The 20,803-nt window shown below is 42.5% G+C and overlaps 1 protein-coding gene across 3 annotated transcripts in view; it reads right to left on the bottom strand.

The window, feature by feature from the left end:
- apba1a (amyloid beta (A4) precursor protein-binding, family A, member 1a) overlaps positions 1–20,803 on the bottom strand; it is a 50,329-nt gene that overhangs the window by 24,352 nt on the left and 5,174 nt on the right. For all 3 annotated transcript variants that reach the window (XM_084947119.1, XM_084947121.1, XM_084947120.1), the window contains exons 2-5: positions 19,047–20,657; positions 8,341–8,439; positions 8,220–8,259; positions 4,323–4,468 (exon numbers count right to left, since the gene is read on the bottom strand). In XM_084947119.1, the coding sequence (XP_084803245.1) occupies positions 4,323–4,468; positions 8,220–8,259; positions 8,341–8,439; positions 19,047–20,579 (1,818 nt within the window). In that variant the 5' untranslated portion in view covers positions 20,580–20,657. The remainder of the gene's footprint in view (positions 1–4,322; positions 4,469–8,219; positions 8,260–8,340; positions 8,440–19,046; positions 20,658–20,803) is intronic.

Raw genomic sequence — 20,803 nt, 5'->3', positions numbered from 1 at the left:
GCTCTAACACTCATACCGCCACAGTCCTGGGTCAGTCAGTGTTTTGAGTTTTGCATTATTACTGAACTTTGATTTTGTCAGTATTTATCATTTCTAGTCTTTTGGTTTCTGTGTTAGTGTTCTTTGTGTTCTTGCCCTGAGTCTGTGGACGCAGTGATTTGGGGCTTGGTGTATTATTATTATTATCATTTGTGGACTCATGTTCTAGCTTTGGGATGGTTTGTGTTCTGGTTCTGGGATTCTGGGCTGGTGCTCCCTAGTGATGTGACGTTCTGTATCGAGGCTTCAAAGCTTGTGTCGAGTAATTGAGGGGGCGTTTCCGCGATGCGCGTATCGAGGCTTGCTTCATTTACGGGAGGAGCTGAAAATGATGACGTCCGAAGCCTCGCTGCCCGGCTGTACCACGTGACTGGTTCATGAAGCGGTTCGAACTTTGCCGCGAGCTATGACAGCGATATAAACCCCTCAGACTTCATTCAAAATGTGGGTGTTTGATGGAAAGTTGCGGTTAGTGAGAGTTTGGAGGTTTATGAGCGTGAGGAGAGAAAGTCAGGAGAGAATGGAGCCAGCTAAGAAGAGGAGGACGTCCTCCCCTGTGTGGGAACATTTTGATTTTATTCCTCCCAACAAGGTATGTAAATCTCTACAGAAGATGTATTTTCATAATACTGATGGTGCAATACAATTTATGTTAAGCAGCTTTACTTTTGTACAAGGTGAAGTGTTTGCTATGTGCCAGGGAGCTGGGATATAACAACAACACCTCATCCATGCTTAGGCACTACAGAGCTTTGCATGAGAATAAGGGGAACACCGATTGTGGAGCAAGACCAGGTGAGCCATCAAATGTCATGATAATATAGCATGCAGTAATGTTACTAGATGATATAACAATATTATACAACTGTAATAAGTTACGTGTGTGATATTTATATTTGTGCTTTGTCTTTATTGTCTTTCCTCAGGAGAAGAATCTCAAATAGATGAAGACCTGGTTAGCATGGTGACTGAGGACTCCCAGCCATTTAGCATTGTGGAGGACAAAGGATTTAAAAGATTTGTTAAATCATTAAATCCTAGCTATGTTCTCCCCACTAAAGGGTCATAAAAGCAGTGAAAATTTAGTTTTTACAGAATAAAATGTGAACAGGCAGGACTGAGGCCTCAGTGTGTAGCTGTCCATACCTCAACGTTACAAAAGCACAACTACTGTCCACACCCCAACCACACCTCACCTCACAGTAAATGATCGTTTTCCATACTGCCAGTATAAATATACACAGTATACTGCATCACTACAATATAGATGTTTTACACACTCCTTTTGTTGTTGACATTTACAGGCTGTGTGCAAAAGGCCACACTCTTCAAATTCATGCCAAATAATATTTTTACGTCCAGCAGGTGTCCTACTAGAGCAAATGAAGCTCCAAGAAGCTTTGCGCTGGGGGAACCAATTGGATGAAAAGCTTCAGTGCTTCATGGAGCTTCATCTGCCCATCACTAGTGCTCCCCCTGTTGGTCCCTGGTGTTTCCCCTGTCTCGTCAGGTTAATCAGGTCCAGCTGTGTCTCATACCTGTGTGTGATTTCCCAGTGTCCCTCTGTGTGTATTTCATGTGCTCGTTACTGGTCCATCTGTGTTCGTCTCCTGGAAAACTGTCTGTGAACTTCTTGTGAATCCACTGTGTGCCCTCCCTGCTGTCCCCCTTTGTGTTCCAGTTGCCGTTCAATAGTTTAGTTTCTCCCAGTTTAGATTATCCTTAGTTCTGTTTTTGCCATCCCCACTTTGTGTTTGCCTTTTGCAATAAACCTCCCTCACAACTCCAGTAAATGCCTGCAGTCGAGTCCTCTTTCCCACACGACAATTTGGGTTTTTGTCTCTGTGTTCCATGGTTGCTCTGTCTCCCCTGTCAGCTGTCTGCGTCTATGTCTTGTGTTTCCTGTTTTACTTTGTAAGTCTGTGTCTCATGTCAGAGTGTCTAGTTTGGCTTGCCCTGGTCTTATTGTGTGTGATTACTCCCAGCTGTGCTCTCCGCCTGTGTCCCATTCCCTCGTTATCCCTCTGTGTATTTTAGCCCTGTGTTTCTCTCAGTCAGTGTCTCATCGTCCCCTCATGCTGTGTGTGGTTCTCCCTGAGATCGCCGCCCCTAGTTTCTTGGTTTCGCAGTGTTTTGTATTTAGTTCCCAGTTCTTAGTTTTTGGTTTTGCAAGTATTATTTTGGGTCCTACATCCTGCCTGCCACAGCTGTTTCATGACAGAACGACGCAACCACACAATGGACCCAGCAGCACTCGCTCCATCTGAAGAGCTGGATCAGACGTGGATCAGCTATGCACCCAGTGGCTGGATTTTCCTGAGGAGGAGTATCGTCGCGCTGTAGCTAGCCGGCTACAGCGACTGGTTTCTGGTCTCTTCTGGCTACTGAATTCTCTTCACCTGCTTATACAGGACTTTCTTCTTAATACACTGCATCTTCACCCCCCAACTGCAACCGCTCACCTGCCCAGCCTGCAGGAGGACGAATCAGGCGATTCGCAGGGTCCTCCCTCTTTCTGGAGAAAACGGCCTTCACGCCGCCGTCACCCCTCGCTTGCTGAGCAATTTCAAGTGGTGAGTGATAATGACTGTTTTACGCGCACACAGCTCACACCAGCACAGGCTTTTTATAAAGCACTGGGGATAATTATCGTTCCACCCAGCATTTCCACACCACAGCAGGAGCAGCCACATCAGAACTTCTCCACATCACCATCAGTTTCCCCAGCCTCTCCACCTCCTTCTCGGTGGAAGCGATGTCCATGCATGATGTGGTGAATCAAAAAGACTGTGTTCATTCTGCTCCTTCCGAGCCGGGACTTAATAACCGTGTGTCAGTCATTCCTGAGTCTATAAACTGTCTGCTAACTCCAGATTTATAAAGTTAGAAATCATCAATTTCTTCCGAGGCCACATTTTCTGGCTCCATGGATTGTAGAGGAGTTTGTCCTGCTCCTTCTGAGCCCAGGAATATAATAACACATACAGTTAATGTTGGCTTCGAGTCTGGGAGACTGATTTTCCCCAGGGCTTCCCCTGACTTGAGTTGCTGACCTCAGCTGGCTCTGGACCCCCGGAGGTAACAGAATCTGCACAGATTCAGTTATTTGGGCTTAAATCTTTTCTGTATGACAGATTTCAGATTCTGATATTTAAGACATTTTCTGTTGTGATTCCATAATTTAATATAAGTTCTTGAACTGAAGTAAAGTTTTCATCTTAAAGAACATGTTCTAGGTTTTTGTTATCCCCTTCCTATGCCCTGACAGAAAAGGTAGTATTTTCTATATGTACTGATCCAAATAGGAATCAGTTTACATGGGATAAGTTATTTTTAAATTCCCATAAGGCTGTCAGGGAGGTGTTTAAGTTAAAGCTTTATTATTATAAAGCAGTTACGATGCTTAATACTGGAACTTATGAAGGCAGATTATATATTTTACTTTTCAAAATAGTGCTTGTTGTAGGTCCAGCCATCGGCTGTCTAAGAAGCCTGATTTAATCCAGTTTGGGTCCTCCTGGTTCCCCATCAACAGGACCCAAAGGTCCAGATGAACACAATCAACTTTTTGGGATCTACTTACCTGAAACATTGAGCGTGCACCCAGACACAGGCTTCAGTCAACACTGCATCGTCATGCTCGGTGCTGCCCAGATTCATGTTGGGTCTTTGTTATTAGAACATAGTTTTAAATGACTGAGCCCAAACTTTCAAAATGACAATAAATTACTGATCAGCTTTCATAGTGATGTTTTTTATTCAAATACAGATAAATTATAAAAATATTTCACTGTTTATCAAAACAGGGAATGATATTTTCCCCACTGCTGGATGTTATTCTTGCTGGTCTCTCTATGAACACTGTGAATGTTTGTAAATAAACAACTCTGCCCTTCAAACAGGCAAAAGTCATTTGATTTGCACAAGCCGGACTTTGAGAGTAAAGAGCTACATGCAGGGGTTTGGAGCTGCTGCAATGCTTGCGATGCAACACTTTCATGTGCACGGTGCCTTCTTTGTGCTCGTGGAAAGTGGACGCAGTAAATTCTGCACGTAGAAAATTATTTTTTTTTCTCATGCTGAAGTTTTGAACTATAAATAATTCCATCCACACAATGCTGCAAGTCGTCAGAGTTGTTCTGGAGCGAGGTCGATACAATGTTACTCGTGGTTTTGATGTTTTGGCTGGTTTATATACACAGACACTGAATTACTGAGTCTGGGACTCTGTGCAGACAACTTCACACTACAGTGTGTCTGAGCCTGAACTATGTGTGTTTTACCTTAATCCGACTGACAGCTTCCTGTGCCTGCATCATTCGGATGTTCTTCGATGGTGTCTTATCTGACAGCAGCTGAGTGGAGCCAAGGTAGTTGGCTGCAAAGATGATTCCATCAATTAGGTCATCTGGGTCACAGGGACCTGGAACTGGAGTATGACACAGAGTTCAGATTCACTACATGAGACACACACACGCACACGCACACACGCATAAAGGCTATACATAAGTGATTTTTCCTTCAGATAGGAACAGCTTCTCCTCAGGCTGAGTTTGACTTTTTATAGGATTAAAGTCCTGAGGAAACATTAAGCACCCTTACTGCTTCCATAGGAATGAACAGGGTACAGCAAGGTGATGATAATGACGCGCACGTGATTAAATGATCAACAGCAAGTGTAACCCCATCATTAAAAATAGAACTTTTGACAGTTTGGGGCTCTGAAGCAGTCAGAGCTGAACAAACCAAAGTGGAAATGTTTGGTCACATCTAGCAAAACCACACACAGCATATCAGTACATAAAGTCACACTAACTGCCAGCCACAGTGGTGATTTGGACTTGTAGCCATAGGAACTAGGCAGCTTGCAGTCACTAAGTCATCCATGAACTCCTCTGTATACTGAAATCAGACGGGAAACAATCTGTCCAATAGCTGATGCTTGGCCAAAGCTGGGTCAGCGAACAGCTGATAAAGAAAAGGTGCTGCTATAGGCCGGGCAAAGTCCTGACCTCAACTCAACAGCTGTTCACAAGCAAATGCCAGCAAGCTACAATGAACTAAAGATCCACAATGATGTAACAGTGTCGTAAAGTCATACAGAAAAAATATTTAAAGTCATTGCTGCTAAATGTTGTGGTAGAGAACAGACTCATTGGGTGTATTTGTTTTCTCATCACTGCAACAGTATCCATATTTCCAATATGTAACAACAACATCGTCGACCTCTGTGGGAGCAGAGTTCATGTAGCTGCTCTGCTCTGTGTCGGTACATGGCATAGACCAGTGGCTCCAAACTGTTTTTGCTGGGCCCCCTTTGTTTTACAAGAAAAATGTTCACGCTCCCCCCACCACCACCACGCAAACACATCCTCCAGCCACACACACATATTTTGCTCCACTGCGGTTTATTTCACACCTCAAACATTTAGTAAACAATTAAGCAAATAAAAGTAAACTGCAATAAATTACAGGTAGTAAGAAAATAAACTACTAACTCTTTTACGCTGCGTCTGCACCTACACGGGTATTTTTGAACACGCAGCTGTTTCGTCCACGTAAACGCCGTTTCGAATCACCGAAAACTGAGATTTTTTAAAACTCCTTTTTTGTGTTTAAGTGTGGACGAGGAATACAGAGTTCGTCACGCAACATCAAAGCTATGTGCCTTTATCACGTCACGCTGTGGCCACGTTATTGTTTACATGAGATGAATTGCAGAATGGAGATAGAGACGAAATACTGTTAATCTGACTGTCTGCAGGTTTTACACGCTTACATACACAGGCAGTTACTGTCCCTCCATTAGAAAGGCAGAGGTGTCACAATTATTTTACATGTAGTTGTTTTGTTCCTGTGTAATAATATTCAACATTGCATCAATACATTTTTCAAAAATGTCTCTCTGTGCAAAATGGGTTTAAAAACATAAACAGCTGTGGGATCCTGTTTGTCTGTGATTTGAACCGGGGGAACAAATCGTGGCAGGATCAGCCTGATGTTATTTGTATCCCGCTGTAACTTTACTGTATAAAGAGCAAACATCTCCAACATGTTGTCATTACAACAAGTGTTTGTGAACTAAAAATCAAGAATGTGGGATCCTGTTTGTCCGTGATTTAAACAGCCCAGCGCTGCTCCCGACGAAGGGAAAACCAATCCTGCAGGGAGACCTACCTCGGCACTTGTGCAGGTGAAGCCAAAGGGAAGATTTGCTTCACCGTATTTTCTAGTCTTTGGCTTAGAATGAAGTTGGTTTGGAAACATATTTGTTGATGCTTCATCTCCTGCTTTGCGTTTGTGTGGGCGCCCCGTCAAAAACATGTCCGTTATGCTAGCAGTGTCCAAGAGTTCTTTTTTCTTTTCATACCGCGCCCCCAATTATTACAATAATACAGCCTTGAGGCGACTGTTGCTGTGATTTGGCGCTTTATTAATAAATTTAATTGAATATATGAGAGTTGTGTTTTTAATTTTTCAAGGACGTCCTTGAAAATTCCTTTTCGCCTTGTATACAGCAGACTCCAAGTACAATTCGTAATCCTGCCACATCCAGAAATACTTGGATGACACTGTCATTGAAGTGTGTGTTAGAAATGGACAGGAATCTGAAAATAGGGATCTTCTAAAAGTTTTCAGCCACCAGAGTCTTCCCAGAGATGCCTCTTCACACACTGATGCGCCATCCTGGAGTATTTTATCCTTTGTTTTACCTACTTTTGAAATCTTTGGACTTGTCCTGCACTTTGGGCTCTCTCACTTTCACACTTAATACAAATTATTTGTGACAGTATTGTTGTAATTTTTATTAAAAACTGGAAAACAAAGCATTTTAACTTTTGGTCTTTTTTCCCTGTGGTATCAAAGAGTTTGACTCATCTTTGCCCAAAAGTGGAATAAAAGCACTTAACATCCAGGTTTTTGGTTAAACTGATGTCATGTTAAAACAAAGTTTATCTGCATGTTATTTAATAGTTAATCAAGCTTGATTCTAATCAAAGTATAGTCATGAATAAACGGATCAATATGATGAATAATACAATGTAGTTTGAGTTATGATGTGTTCTTGGCTCTCTGTGTGTGGGAGTAAAAGACAGAGATGTGAGACTCTCTGACTTTAACGTGTATGATTTAAAAAGGAAATAATACAGAGTGCACTGTGATTGTGAAAGTGTTCCTGTGTAACTGAGACGTCAGGTTGGAATTATAAAGACGCATGACATTCATGTGTGACTGAGCTGCAGCGTGCAAATGTATATGCAGCATACAAACAGGAAAATGTATTGTTGTGTTGAAATGAGTATAATGGTTGAATTTTGCTCCAGTTGATCTGAGTGAAAGATCAGAGCAGGAACGACAGAGTGGCTCAACATCGCACCGTGTGAATGTCACACAGGGTGACGCTGGTGCTGAGGAGGGGAGGCAGAAAGAACTAAAGACTAACCAACTAGTCTAAACTAAGAAACACTCAGATATTGAGTTAAATGTAAGAACCATTATCAAAAACGAATGAAGGCATTTTAAACCATGAATCGCATTCTTCAGTGATGAATGATGCTGCTTAACTGTGCAGGCGTTAAATATGGCATGTTACTACAAAAGATGTTCACGTATTACTAAAGTACAACAAAATAACAAAATCATTTAAATAATAATTTAAAAAGAAAAAAAGAATAAATCACAACTGAAAAGTGTGGTGCACTGTGCCGTGGAAAATTCATGACAACCACTTCAATAAAAGTTAAACAACAACACAATAAATAATCCAGACATTTTCTTCTGCTTATCTGAAATCAGGTCGCTGAGGCAACAGCCTAAGAAGACCTCCCTCTTACTCCCTCTGTTACCAGCACATCTGTCCAGCATGTCCTGGGTCTACGCTGGGGGCTCCTCCCAGTAGGACATGCCCAGCTGGAATACCTTACCAGGAGGCGACAGCCTCAGCTGGCTCCTTTCAATGTGGAGGAGCAGGCAGCTCTACTCTGAGCCCCTCCCCAAAAACTGAGCTCCTCACCCTAACACTAAAGGAGAGTCCCTCAGACAAAGATCATTTTCTTTGTTTGTATCTGTGGTCATATTCCCATAGTGTTAACAAAAAGATCAGGCTTAGCCTGGGCCATTAATGACTGACATATGAAATGATCTCATATCATGGAATTGTGGGGCAATTTCAAACTCACCTTCTACATATGTGGGAAAGGACGCAAGGCTTCTCCTGGACTGTAAATGAAAAGACAAAAATATGTTAATTGTTAACTGTGTGAGTTGACTACTGAACGAGTAATCCAGTGTTGACCTCACCTCTTTACTGGTGGGAGAGGTTTCAAAGCTGTCGTGCTGTAGCAGGTGCTGACTGGAGGACTCTGCTCCTGGTGGAGAAGGTGACGCTGAACCAGGAGACTGCAAAAGAGAATGAAAACAAGCACAATAACAAACACATTTTAATGCAGATCTGTGATTTCTTACTACGTAGAACAACATTCAATTCAGTCTTAATTACAGTGCTAACTTTACATTGTAAGGTAAAGAGCCTACAGTTTAATAAAGAAATCTGACCAGTCACACAACCCCTATGAGCAAGAATTTGGCAGTGGGAAAGAAAAACTCCTTTTACCTTTAATAACCTTTATTAGTCCCACACGTAGGGATGGGTACCGGTATCGTTCTGACATAAACGGTAGTAACCAGACCGAAAAGCAGCGCACATTTCGGTGCTTTTTTCCCCTGAGCTGTCACACACTTTGGATTCTAGCCAATCATTTTACGTTTCCGAGGATAGTAGGCGGGTCCAGGTACGTACGTTCTTTTAGAGCAGAGCTACAGATTAAAATGCCCAAGGCGAAGCGGTCAAAGTCTGGCTGTACTTCACAGCAAAAGATGCAAACTCAGCAGCCTGCAACAAGTGCTTTAAGGTGATACTGTGATACTGTGCAAAGGAGGTAACACCTCGAATCTGATGAAACATCTGGCGACGCATAGCGGGTTTTTTTAAAGCCGAGAAATGCGCCGTATTTGATAGCTTGCTGCGAGACCTCACACCGAGCACATCTACTGCGGGTGTGGTGCCTGTTATCGGACCCGGAGTTAGCAACATCCCCCAAAAACCCGAAGAGGAGAGTCCTGGCCCCTAGCCCTGCCAGTGTAGCAGAAATGATGAGGATGATGATGCAGCAGCAGCCGTTCTTCTCTGCGTGAGTAGCTTAATGTTGTTCGTGTGTAATTTACGTTGAGTAGGCTAACCACGTTATTACATTAATGCATGTAAGGTGAACTAGCAAACACCGTCATAGCTACATGCGGCTGTCTTCTTGTTTGATAGAGTGAAACCATATATGCCCCATAGCTGCAGAAAAGGCTAACATTGTTATCTTTTTACAAAAAAAAAACAGCTGAACATGAGAGGTTTTTGGACAAAGTTTGTGTTCTCCATTCTTTAAGCACCGGTTCGAGCACCGTTTAAGCACCGGCACTGTTTCAAAAGTACCGGTTTGGCACCGGTATCGGATAAAACCTAAACGATACCCATCCCTACCCACACGTGGGAAATTAGTTTTGTTACAGCAGAAACAGGATGAAACCAGGCTCAACAAGGGGCGGTCATCTGACACTACTGATTGGGTGTGAGGGGACAGAGAAGAGAGCGAGAGACGGCATATAGTCCAGGAATATTTTCAGTCATGGAGTCTCTGAGCACTTCATGAAATCATCATTAAATCTCAGTATTTTTTCTTCACCACCTTTTTTATTCTCACAGTTAGTATGTGTGGATTATTTCTTCCTTGGGTTTTAAAGATAATCAGTTAATACATTTTCTTTTTCTCTGGCCGATCGTTCAAATGTCACCAGTTAGTGTTGGTTGCTGAAAGTCAGGGAATCTGTGTTGGTATTACCATCAAAGAGTATCGGCAGAAAAAAAACCAAAACTTAAAGTGATTCACAGGAAATTCAAAAAATGCAGGTTCAGAATTCACATTGAAGCAGGTTAACAGTATTCATTAAATAAATAAAATAATAGAATCCATTAGAATTAAATGCACACTTCATGTACATCTTCAAAACCCTTCAGCTGTTCGTTTCTTATTCATAGAAACACACAAGAGCTCATCATGGAGGCGCAATGACTGCCTCTGATCAGGATAAAAGAGACACTCGGACAAGAAGGTTATAAAAAACTAACTAAATGTAAGTAATAAAAAATAAAAAAATAGACACAGATATGACATTTTGTGTAGTTCAAAATTGCAGTAAAAAGTTGAATGTAGAATTCATATCTTTTGACACGTAGTTTCTTTTCAAAAATGTTAATGCACAAATAATAATTATGCAGTAAGAAAAGCTGCAAACCACGTGTGTTGCATGGACAGCAGATACGTTTTGTTCCTTCTCAGCAGCTTTTCTTGCTGTGCGAACGAGGTGTGTGGACAGATTGCTCAAACTGCCCCCAAAACACATAAAGTGATGGTCACACATCACAGAGTAATATTACATGTGAGTTGGGTTAAACTGTGTAACGTGTCTCGCTAGCTCGGGTGTACTGGCTGACACTGAGTAGACTCTAACGCTATCATCGGATCCAGCAAATCCGACTGAATTTTGAGTTCCTGCATCTTTTATCTTAATGCTTCTGTTTTTTCTTTTAACTAAATGTTTTCAGTTACTGCCTGAAAAAGTCCGCAGCAGGACTGCCTTCCATGGGCTGCTCATCTTCTGCTGGTCAGCTAGCTCAGGATCCCGTACACTCGGTCTTCTTGGCTGAATGGAGTGATCATTCCACTGTACTTCTTTTTCCCTTTAGATGTTTTCAGCTGAATGATCTGATCTGGAGTGAAGTGCAAACTGTAGATGTCGCTGTGAGCAGTGACAGTGAAACTGTTACAACGAATACTCACTCACCACTGTCTTCTTTATTCAGGACCGCCTGGAAAGGCAGGCAAACTTAAAACTCCAGTATATTTGGAGTATGATATGCATTTATACAGAATTCTGACAGCTGAGAACAGCACCACCACCTGGCAGCACCTGGGAATTGCAGTTATGGCATTTATCATGGCAGTGGAGTTGGTCATGCTGGCGTCTCGGGGCAACGCAACATTATGTAAAATTATTATTCTGTGTAACTTCTGTATATTTTTACATTTCAGTTAGTTTTAAAATCCCACAATATCTTATTGAGTTTAATAGATTCATTTGTTTAGTCTTCTTGTTTATTCACACCTACAGTGAGATTTGCCTCATTCATGATTTTTTGCATATTTGTGACACTTCAAGCTTTAGATCATCAAACAAATAACACAATAAATGCAAAATGCAATTTTTAAATGAGGATTTTATTTTTTAAGGGAAAACTGTTGAAGGAGAAAATTCCCTTAAACCTAGCAACATAAATTAGTTTAAATTCAGCCACACTGCAGGGTTGTTGAGAATAACTGGATCACCAAAATCTCTTTCGGCAAAATGTTCAGGTATTTTTGTGAGACAAGCATTTGTGGAGGGGGTGGCATTGGGTTTGTATTAGAACATTTGTTTTTCACACAGGCCCAGGTCGGTTTGATTAGCGGAATAAATCACCACTTAAAATGGATTACTGTGACTAATATTAACATTTGTTTGATGATTTGAAACATTTAAATCATACAATTAAGCAAAAAAGTAACAAATCAGGAAGGATACAAATGCTTTTCACAGTAGTGCACATTAGTTTCATTTAGGAAATATTCACCTTCAGATGCCTCCCTAAAAATCTTAAATCTGTGTCTTTCTTCTTCCAGAGGTTTGACTTTTAAATCTGAACACTGTTAAAACAACTTTATCTGGTGTTCAATCCTCTTTTTGTTTTTGCAGGATGCTTGCTGGGTCTGTGTTCACTAACATTTTGAATCAGTACATTTTTGTTAGACACTCAATACCTGTATGTATGTAAAGTACATGAAAATATTGGAGGAAAACACTGTTAGAATGAACATTAATGCTCTCACGTCCTGCATGTGTTCGCAGAAAATACAAATTTTCCATCAGAAATACTCTTAGATTATTCCAGTGAAACTCAACAAAAAACATACCTCATCCTCATCATGTCGGAGAGTTGGATGTTTCTGCTTTGCTTGTTCCTCCTCAAACTTTTCTTCCTGATACATCCAAAAATTTTCCATGACTTTCAGTAAATGAACTAATTCTGGTGAAGTTCCACAGATGAACGAGCATGTAGAGTGTCGTCGTGTGGGTACACGCACAGCTCTATCAGACAGACCCGACAGACGGTCGGGTTTCACCGGGATATCAGGATTCACCATGGGATCAACGCTGCGAGTGTATCTACATGGATCAGTAATGACATCGTGTTCGTGCCAGCCACCAAAATGTATTCCAACATAACTGTTCTTGTGGATATTTGAAAAAGTGACATTTAAAACAGAAGTGCGATCAAACATTGACTTTATCTATATAGGAAAACAGCTGTGGTCACGCTGCAACTCGATCCACACTGAATTATTTAGCCAGTCTTACCTTTCTCACTCTAACCCACGATAAATAAATCATTTCAACAGGAATGGCAGAAGCAGAGAACACAATCACTATCATGTTTGGATTCATCGCCATTAGCAATACAGCTGCATCTTCTTCTTCTTCCAGATCCTCTTCCTCCATCTCACTTGTTTCCTAGCATGCTGCTCTGTTACACCACCCTCTTCCTTTTTCTCCTGCCTGATATTTAACATCTGACTCTTGCCTTTCAAACTCCAAACTGCCCAACCTCAGATGCTTATCTACCAAAACATGAGGAGTTTTAAGGGCTGTAAAAGATTAGGGTACTGTTAGTACGCCACATGTAAATATTGGTAATCAATGTATATATAGAATAATAATTACCAAAAACTTAAAATTACTCTCTCTCCAGTTGAACACAGGACACACACACAGATCTGTCATGTACACTGGCACAGACACACACACACCCCCCCCCGGCGGATCTGTCCCGCACCGGAAGCAGGACGGGGCTGCTGGTTACCAGGGTAACTCCTGCACCTCAGAGATGTGGGAGTCATTTCAAGGTTCAAGGTTCGTTATTCGTCACATGCATAGTTATACAAGTATAAATTCTCTGTGGAGGGAGAAGGCTGCGCTTTGGTATCAGTTATGTGAGAACTATAAAATCATATCACAATCAGAATAACACTGGATGAAAGAGGACGATGGTGGTTATGTTTTGATGTGTATATTTACATGTTGACAGGTTATTCTCCAGGCTCAGAATTTACAGAGAGTAATGTGTCGGGCAGTAGCGGGAAGACTCCATGAAAAATCCAATTCTTCATAAAACTACAAGTGCTCTTGTGAAAAAAACATAAAAGATATCAAAACACGGGTTCAGTCAATTAAAGTCCAAAGTCTTGTGATCCATGTTTGATTTGTTCTGCCATAAAAGCGTGGCTGAGCAGGACGGCTCCCAAGTGGTCTTTGTTGGTGCACTATTAAAGACGCTGTGTCAGTGCTGTCGCTGCAGCTGTTAGATCGACTGAAGGGTTTCAGGAGATTTTAGACCAACCTGACGCATGAACTGGTTTATCGAGCATCACTCTGAACCAGTATATATCTAATGTTTGGGATACTGCAAAACACACACACGGAAGTCAAGAGTGTGTTTGTACACAGCTGACCAGATCCTGTCCAGATCTGATCATATTTTATCAGGACCAAAGGTCAATTAATATTGATTCATATTAATTAATTTTACACAGCATTAAGCTTTACAGTGAGACGACTACATGATTAAAACCACCAACATCATCTCTGTTAATAAAAAGATTATGCGTGTATACAGGGAGTGCAGAATTATTAGGCAAGTTGTATTTCTGAGGAATAATGTTATTATTGAACGACAACCATGTTCTCAATGAACCCAAAAAACTCATTAATATCAAAGCTGAATGTTTTTGGAAGTAGTTTTTAGTTTGTTTTTAGTTTGAGCTATTTTAGGGGGATATCTGTGTGTGCAGGTGACTATTACTGTGCAGAATTATTAGGCAACTTAACAAAAAACAAATATATACCCATTTCAATGATTTATTTTTACCAGTGAAACCAATATAACATCTCCACATTCACAAATATACATTTCTGACATTCAAAAACAAAACAAAAACAAATCAGCGACCAATATAGCCACCTTTCTTTGCAAGGACACTCAAAAGCCTGCCATCCATGGATTCTGTCAGTGTTTTGATCTGTTCACCATCAACATTGCGTGCAGCAGCAACCACAGCCTCCCAGACACTGTTCAGAGAGGTGTACTGTTTTCCCTCCTTGTAAATCTCACATTTGATGATGGACCACAGGTTCTCAATGGGGTTCAGATCAGGTGAACAAGGAGGCCATGTCATTAGTTTTTCTTCTTTTATACCCTTTCTTGCCAGCCACGCTGTGGAGTACTTGGACGCGTGTGATGGAGCATTGTCCTGCATGAAAATCATGTTTTTCTTGAAGGATGCAGACTTCTTCCTGTACCACTGCTTGAAGAAGGTGTCTTCCAGAAACTGGCAGTAGGACTGGGAGTTGAGCTTGACTCCATCCTCAACCCGAAAAGGCCCCACAAGCTCATCTTTGATGATACCAGCCCAAACCAGTACTCCACCTCCACCTTGCTGGCGTCTGAGTCGGACTGGAGCTCTCTGCCCTTTACCAATCCAGCCACGGGCCCATCCATCTGGCCCATCAAGGCTCACTCTCATTTCATCAGTCCATAAAACCTTAGAAAAACCAGTCTTGAGATATTTCTTGGCCCAGTCTTGACGTTTCAGCTTGTGTGTCTTGTTCAGTGGTGGTCGTCTTTCAGCCTTTCTTACCTTGGCCATGTCTCTGAGTATTGCACACCTTGTGCTTTTGGGCACTCCAGTGATGTTGCAGCTCTGAAATATGGCCAAACTGGTGGCAAGTGGCATCTTGGCAGCTGCACGCTTGACTTTTCTCAGTTCATGGGCAGTTATTTTGTGCCTTGGTTTTTCCACACGCTTCTTGCGACCCTGTTGACTATTTTGAATGAAACGCTTGATTGTTCGATGATCACGCTTCAGAAGCTTTGCAATTTTGAGACTGCTGCATCCCTCTGCAAGATATCTCACTATTTTTGACTTTTCTGAGCCTGTCAAGTCCTTCTTTTGACCCATTTTGCCAAAGGAAAGGACGTTGCCTAATAATTATGCACACCTGATATAGGGTGTTGATGTCATTAGACCACACCCCTTCTCATTACAGAGATGCACATCACCTAATATGCTTAATTGGTAGTAGGCTTTCGAGCCTATACAGCTTGGAGTAAGACAACATGCATGCAGAGGATGATGTGGACAAAATACTCATTTGCCTAATAATTCTGCACTCCCTGTACACACACACACACAAATCAAAAGTTAATCTGATTTTATTCTAATAGACTTATTAGAAATTTATAACAGAGAGCTCATGTTTAGAAAACAGAGGAATAAATAAATATATTTTTTAAAAAATAGATCTTTTTCATTATATCTGGGCAGGACACACATCAGTCTTTTGTATATCTACGAACAGCAACAACACACTAGGTCACACGTCTCTGGTCCCGTGTTTAAGTGGTGAGGGTCAGCAGTAAGGCGGCTGTTACACTAGTGGGAACGGACATCTCCAAAAACACAGGCACACTTTGGCAAACGGGCTCCAGATCAACCAGATATTTGAAGATTACACCAAACTGAATATTTAAAAAGTGTATTCAAAGAAACTGTGGTATTTGAAAACGTGACTTATAGTTTGGGTAAAAAACAAAAATAAACAAAGGTTTTGACTCCGTCAGTGTTTGATGGGTGAGGATGACACGAACACAGGAACCATGAAATAATTACGGAAATTGGAACTAAATACACAATTTATTAAATGGATCAAATTAATTTCTATTTAATATATATGTCATTATTAAATGGGATATTTCCAAATTGTAATGAATGAATGAGTTCTTTAATTCATTTGGACACACTTGGTCCTGCAGATTGGATTCAAACTCGGGCCCACCGCCTCACTAATTCAATTCAGTTTGATTTTCTTTATGTAGCACCAAATTACAACAGTCACCTCAAAGCCTTTGATGTTGTAAGGTAAAGACCCTACAGTAATAAAGATCAAGCCCTTTGGCAAAAGTGGGAATGAAAAACTCCCTTTGAACAGGAAGAAACCTCCAGCAGAACCAGGCTGAGGGGAGCGAGACGGGACTAAAGACATGCTGTGGACGAGAGCCAGAGATTAATAATAACTCAGAATTAAATGCAGATTGATGTATGAACACGTGGTGAGTGAAAAAGAGGACAGAAGGAGAAACAGTGCATCATGGGAATCCCTGAGCCATCACCCTCCTCACTGCTGCCCTCCCCTCCTTCTTACTTTGGACTTCCTGTTTCCTGACGGTTAGTTTTCTATGTAAAACTGCTTCAGTGTCTCTTTATTTTTCTGCAGCCAGACAAATACAAACAGTAAAAACAGTGTGGTTTCTCTTGCCTGCACATTTGCAGTACACGTTGACCCGGTACAGTACATGAAAATAAAGGCCCCAGTAAACATCGGACACTGAGTCTACATTGGCACTGGCCATCACTTTCCTTAACGGCATCAGGTGATGTTTAGTTTTGCTACCAAACAAAGTGATTTGCATCCCTTAACGCTGGCATCAAACGTGTGACGGCAGCAGCATGATTGTAACTGCACGACCTGAAACTGAAGCCAAACCAACTAGAACGCAGATAAACCTTATTACCGTCTCTTTCTGTGGACGTTTCCACACTTTCCACAGAAAGAGACGTAATAAGGTTTATCTGCGTTAACTGGAATCAACCACAACACAAGGACCACCGACCCAATGCTGTCAGCAGGTCTCTGCCACACAACCAAAACAGCTGCAGTGCACTGGAGAATGGAGACAGCACCCTTGGGTGTCCTGTTCTATCTGGCATCATACAATGAGGGCAGAGCCCTGGTGGACTGGGTCACTGAGTAGACTGGGATCTGGGAAGTTTGGAAGCTGTTTACCGAACTGTTCCTGAGGACTTTTGGCTTGGGGGCAGAGATGGGCTGGTCTGCAGAGAGTGGTTGTTAGATGGCTATAGCCACCAGTCATCTTAACGCGACTCACTGAGCATCTTTGGCACTTTTTTTCCTGCAGCTGTGAACCAGTCTCACCACTACCCAAGCCTGCACTGCACGGTCTCATTAAAGGACAGGCATGCACGGCATGATGACCACACGTTTCTCAAGCTTCTCTGAATTACACCCCGCACAGCGATAACGTGCAAAAAAGTCCAAACACTTTATCTATGATGATTTCTCGTTTTAACAGAATCTATTACAACACACTGCACTCAATATTTACTTCCCAAATGAGTGGAGTTAATGTTGCAGCTGATCAGTGTTAATAAACAAAGAAGAAATTCAGGAACAAAACCCCACTCTTCAGTGCAGGAGTCCACTCAGCAGTCTAGCTCTTCATTAGTGTTTCAGGGGTTTCTGGGGCCTTCAGCCTGGCTCCACTCAGCCTTACACCCACCTCCTCCTTACAGGTAACTGACTGACTGAGCACCAGTGCCTGAAGGATGTCCGACAGGGAAACAATTCCCTCAGTACTGGAGCGCTCGCCCACCATCAGCAACATTTGATTACAAATAGTTTAAAGCTCACAAAAATCATTGCTTCTATCTTTGGAGATTGTGGGGCTTATTTGCTCCAAACTAAACATGTGGCCGTTCAATTCATTTCAATCAGCAGCTGACATTTTCATAATATTTTCAACTTAGCATAAAAGTCATTATGCAATGACACATCTAAAACACGGACTCTGCCCTATTCTCACCCACTAGACCCATGCACACATGTTTTATATCATAGCTTTTGTTTTATGACATTTACAAAACCATTTTCCGCACATGCCTGTGTTTGTGTCATTGACTATAAAGATTTAATCATAAAACTGTTTACATCATTTCATGTCATGTTTATTAGCCAAAGTTGTGATTTAGAGTCATAATTTGAGCATTTAAATGACTAAATCATAAGAGTGTAGAAGACTAAATCTAAAGGTAACTCGTGCTGTGATTTGGCAGCATGTGAATAAAACTGAAACTTGACTAAAACATAAAGTGGCTTGTTGTGATTTTACTGGTGAGTTTTGCTGAAGACCATTTAAAAAGCATCTGGTTTCCCTTCAAATGTGGAATGTGTCCCCATGTCTACGGCGCTCCCCCGGGGAGGGAACAGGGAGAATGGGATGCAGCTTTCTACCACTTTTCTACACAACTTAATTCGTTTTGATTTGGATCTCGTCTCTCCAGAATATTTTCATCTTGTTTTTATTCTTTGATAAACTTGTCAGCAGATGGCCCCGCCCCTCCCTGAGCCTGCTGGAGGTTTCTTCCTGTTAAAAGGGAGTTTTTCCTTCCCACTGTCGCCAAAGTGCTGCTCATAGGGGTCATATGATTGTTGCATTATTGTAAGGTCTACACTACAATATAAAGTGCCTTGAGGCGACTGTTGTTGTGATTTGGTGCTGTATAAATAAAACTGAATTAAATTTTGTCATCATTTTGTGCATTAGTTTCCTCTATGCGGTTACATGCTGGGGCAGCAGGTTGAGGCTCGCAAATGGCAACAGCCAGTAATGTTATGGGGATGGAGGTGGACGTCTTTAGGGTGGTGTCACAGAGGCGCGTGTTGTCCAACATAAGGACGATGCTGGACAATACCTCCCACCCACTCCATGACGTGCTGGCCGGTCACAGGAGCACGCTCAGTGAGAGACCCAGATTACCCAAACGCACCCCTGATCGGCACATTGTCATCTCATCAAAAAGGATTGGTCAAAGAAAGTGACATTGGACATGTTGAAAGTAAAAGGCAACTCTGTATGTTCCTGATGCTCGAGTTTCATTCACATCCAAAGAACAGTTAATACTGGACAATATAACTTGATGAATAACAGTCAGAGCTTTTGTACTTACATCGGCCCCAAGTGATGTCGGCAGGTCACATTCAGCAGTGGGGCTTAAGTCCTGCCGCATTACCCAAATGGGTTCCTTTGGCTCATCAGGTGTGTAAGGAGATCTGACTGTTCTATTCTTCACCTCCTCTATGGCCTCCTTAATGTCTTTGATGGCTAAAGATATAGCATCCCTCTTCTCCACACTGTTCCTCACTGGCTCCTTTACAGGAGTCTCAGCCTGCTGCTTGGCCGACTTCCCTCGACTGGCAGTCTTGTTGCTTTTGTGAGAGAATTTGTCTGGTTGGCGTTTTTCTTCTTTGTCTGTGGAATCTTTTGGATCAAAGCTTTGTGAGCCTCTTTTAGCCCCGTTAACACTGTTATCAGTATCGTCTTCTTGGTCGCAGCTGTCAACACGAGGATACGGAGCAAACTCTGCCTCCTTTTCTGGACTGTCTGACTCACCATCTGAACGTTCATCGTAGTGCCGCAGACGGGAGCCCACGGCCTCCTGCTGATGGTAATCGCCTTTTCCTGCCCCGCTCTGCAACAGCTGCAAGCCGGTCGCCGTCTGCTGTCGAGACTCTCTATCGTTTGCCACACTTGCAGAAGTTGACACTGAGGTTGGAGCGTCACATATTTCCTCATACACATGCTCAGAGAGCGAATACGTGTCATATGGCTCAGAGTACGCTTCAAGTCCAGCATCTAAACTTTCCAAGTCCTGACTGGATGAGACACAGGTTCTCGGCCCCGATTGGCTGTAGGATTGGGTGTAGACACAGTTAGAGTAGCCACCATTTAGTGTCTCCTCTGCTTTATCTTCTCTTTGGGAATTCTGGATATTAAGTAAGGATTCACGCGGCAGCATTAGGAACTGAAGAGCATAGTTAGGATGTGAATGGAGATGCTGCTGTTCAGCCTCTGCACTTTCAGTGTACTCTTCTGCCTCAGGCCGTAGCGGGAGGCTGTAGCTGTTTGCATCATCCTCGGACTCTCGCTGGGCCTCAGGCTCCAGAGACATCATCACTGGGATATCGTCTCCCTCTGCACGGTCAGTATGGGTGTGAAAGCCGCTCTCAGTACTTGCTGAGCGGGCCAGCATAGAATCCTCCCTCTCACGTTCAGCTTCCTTGGTCATCTTAGCGTGCTGCTCCCTTTCCTGCTGTGCTCTCTCTGCCTCCCTCTGCTGCTTCATCCTGTTCCTCTGTTGTTGAGTTCTGAGCCGGGCCTCACTGTCGCCCTGTCTGCGATAACGTGTCACAGCAGGTCGGGGAATGGGCTGGATCTCTTGGGGCTTAGAAGACGGATCTCCATGTTGCAGCTCCGCGTCTTGCTCCTCCTGTGGCTTGTGGTGCTGTAGCATCCCAACTCTGCTTTCAGCATTTGCACCACTGGCCATTTCTGTTGTGACACCAGCTGAAGTCTCACAGCATCTGTAGCGCTTGTCCTGGTTGCTGTGGTTATGGGACAGGCTGGGGTGGTGTTGATGGCGAGAAGGACCATCCATCGCCTCCATAACGTCCTGAACAAACTCTGTCTTTTGGGGGTTCATGGCTGTCTGGTTGGTAAAGTGGTGTCAGAGAACGGCTTAGGAATCCATCATCAACAGAGCGAAGGCTGCTGGAAACGACTGCAATGGGTAAACAGAAAGAAAGAAAATGTGAGTAAACAAAAATGTAACAATATGAGCGAAACATGTGTCTGATCCTACGTTCTTGCTGGAAGTGATACGGCGAGGACTTGCATGGTTAACAGGCAAAAACAGTAACTGACAAG

This window comes from Perissodus microlepis, chromosome 12 (assembly GCF_051167445.1).
Source record: "Perissodus microlepis isolate ML-2025 ecotype Zambia chromosome 12, ASM5116744v1, whole genome shotgun sequence".
NCBI lineage: Eukaryota > Metazoa > Chordata > Actinopteri > Cichliformes > Cichlidae > Perissodus > Perissodus microlepis.
This window is presented reverse-complemented; position numbering and strand designations above follow the sequence as displayed.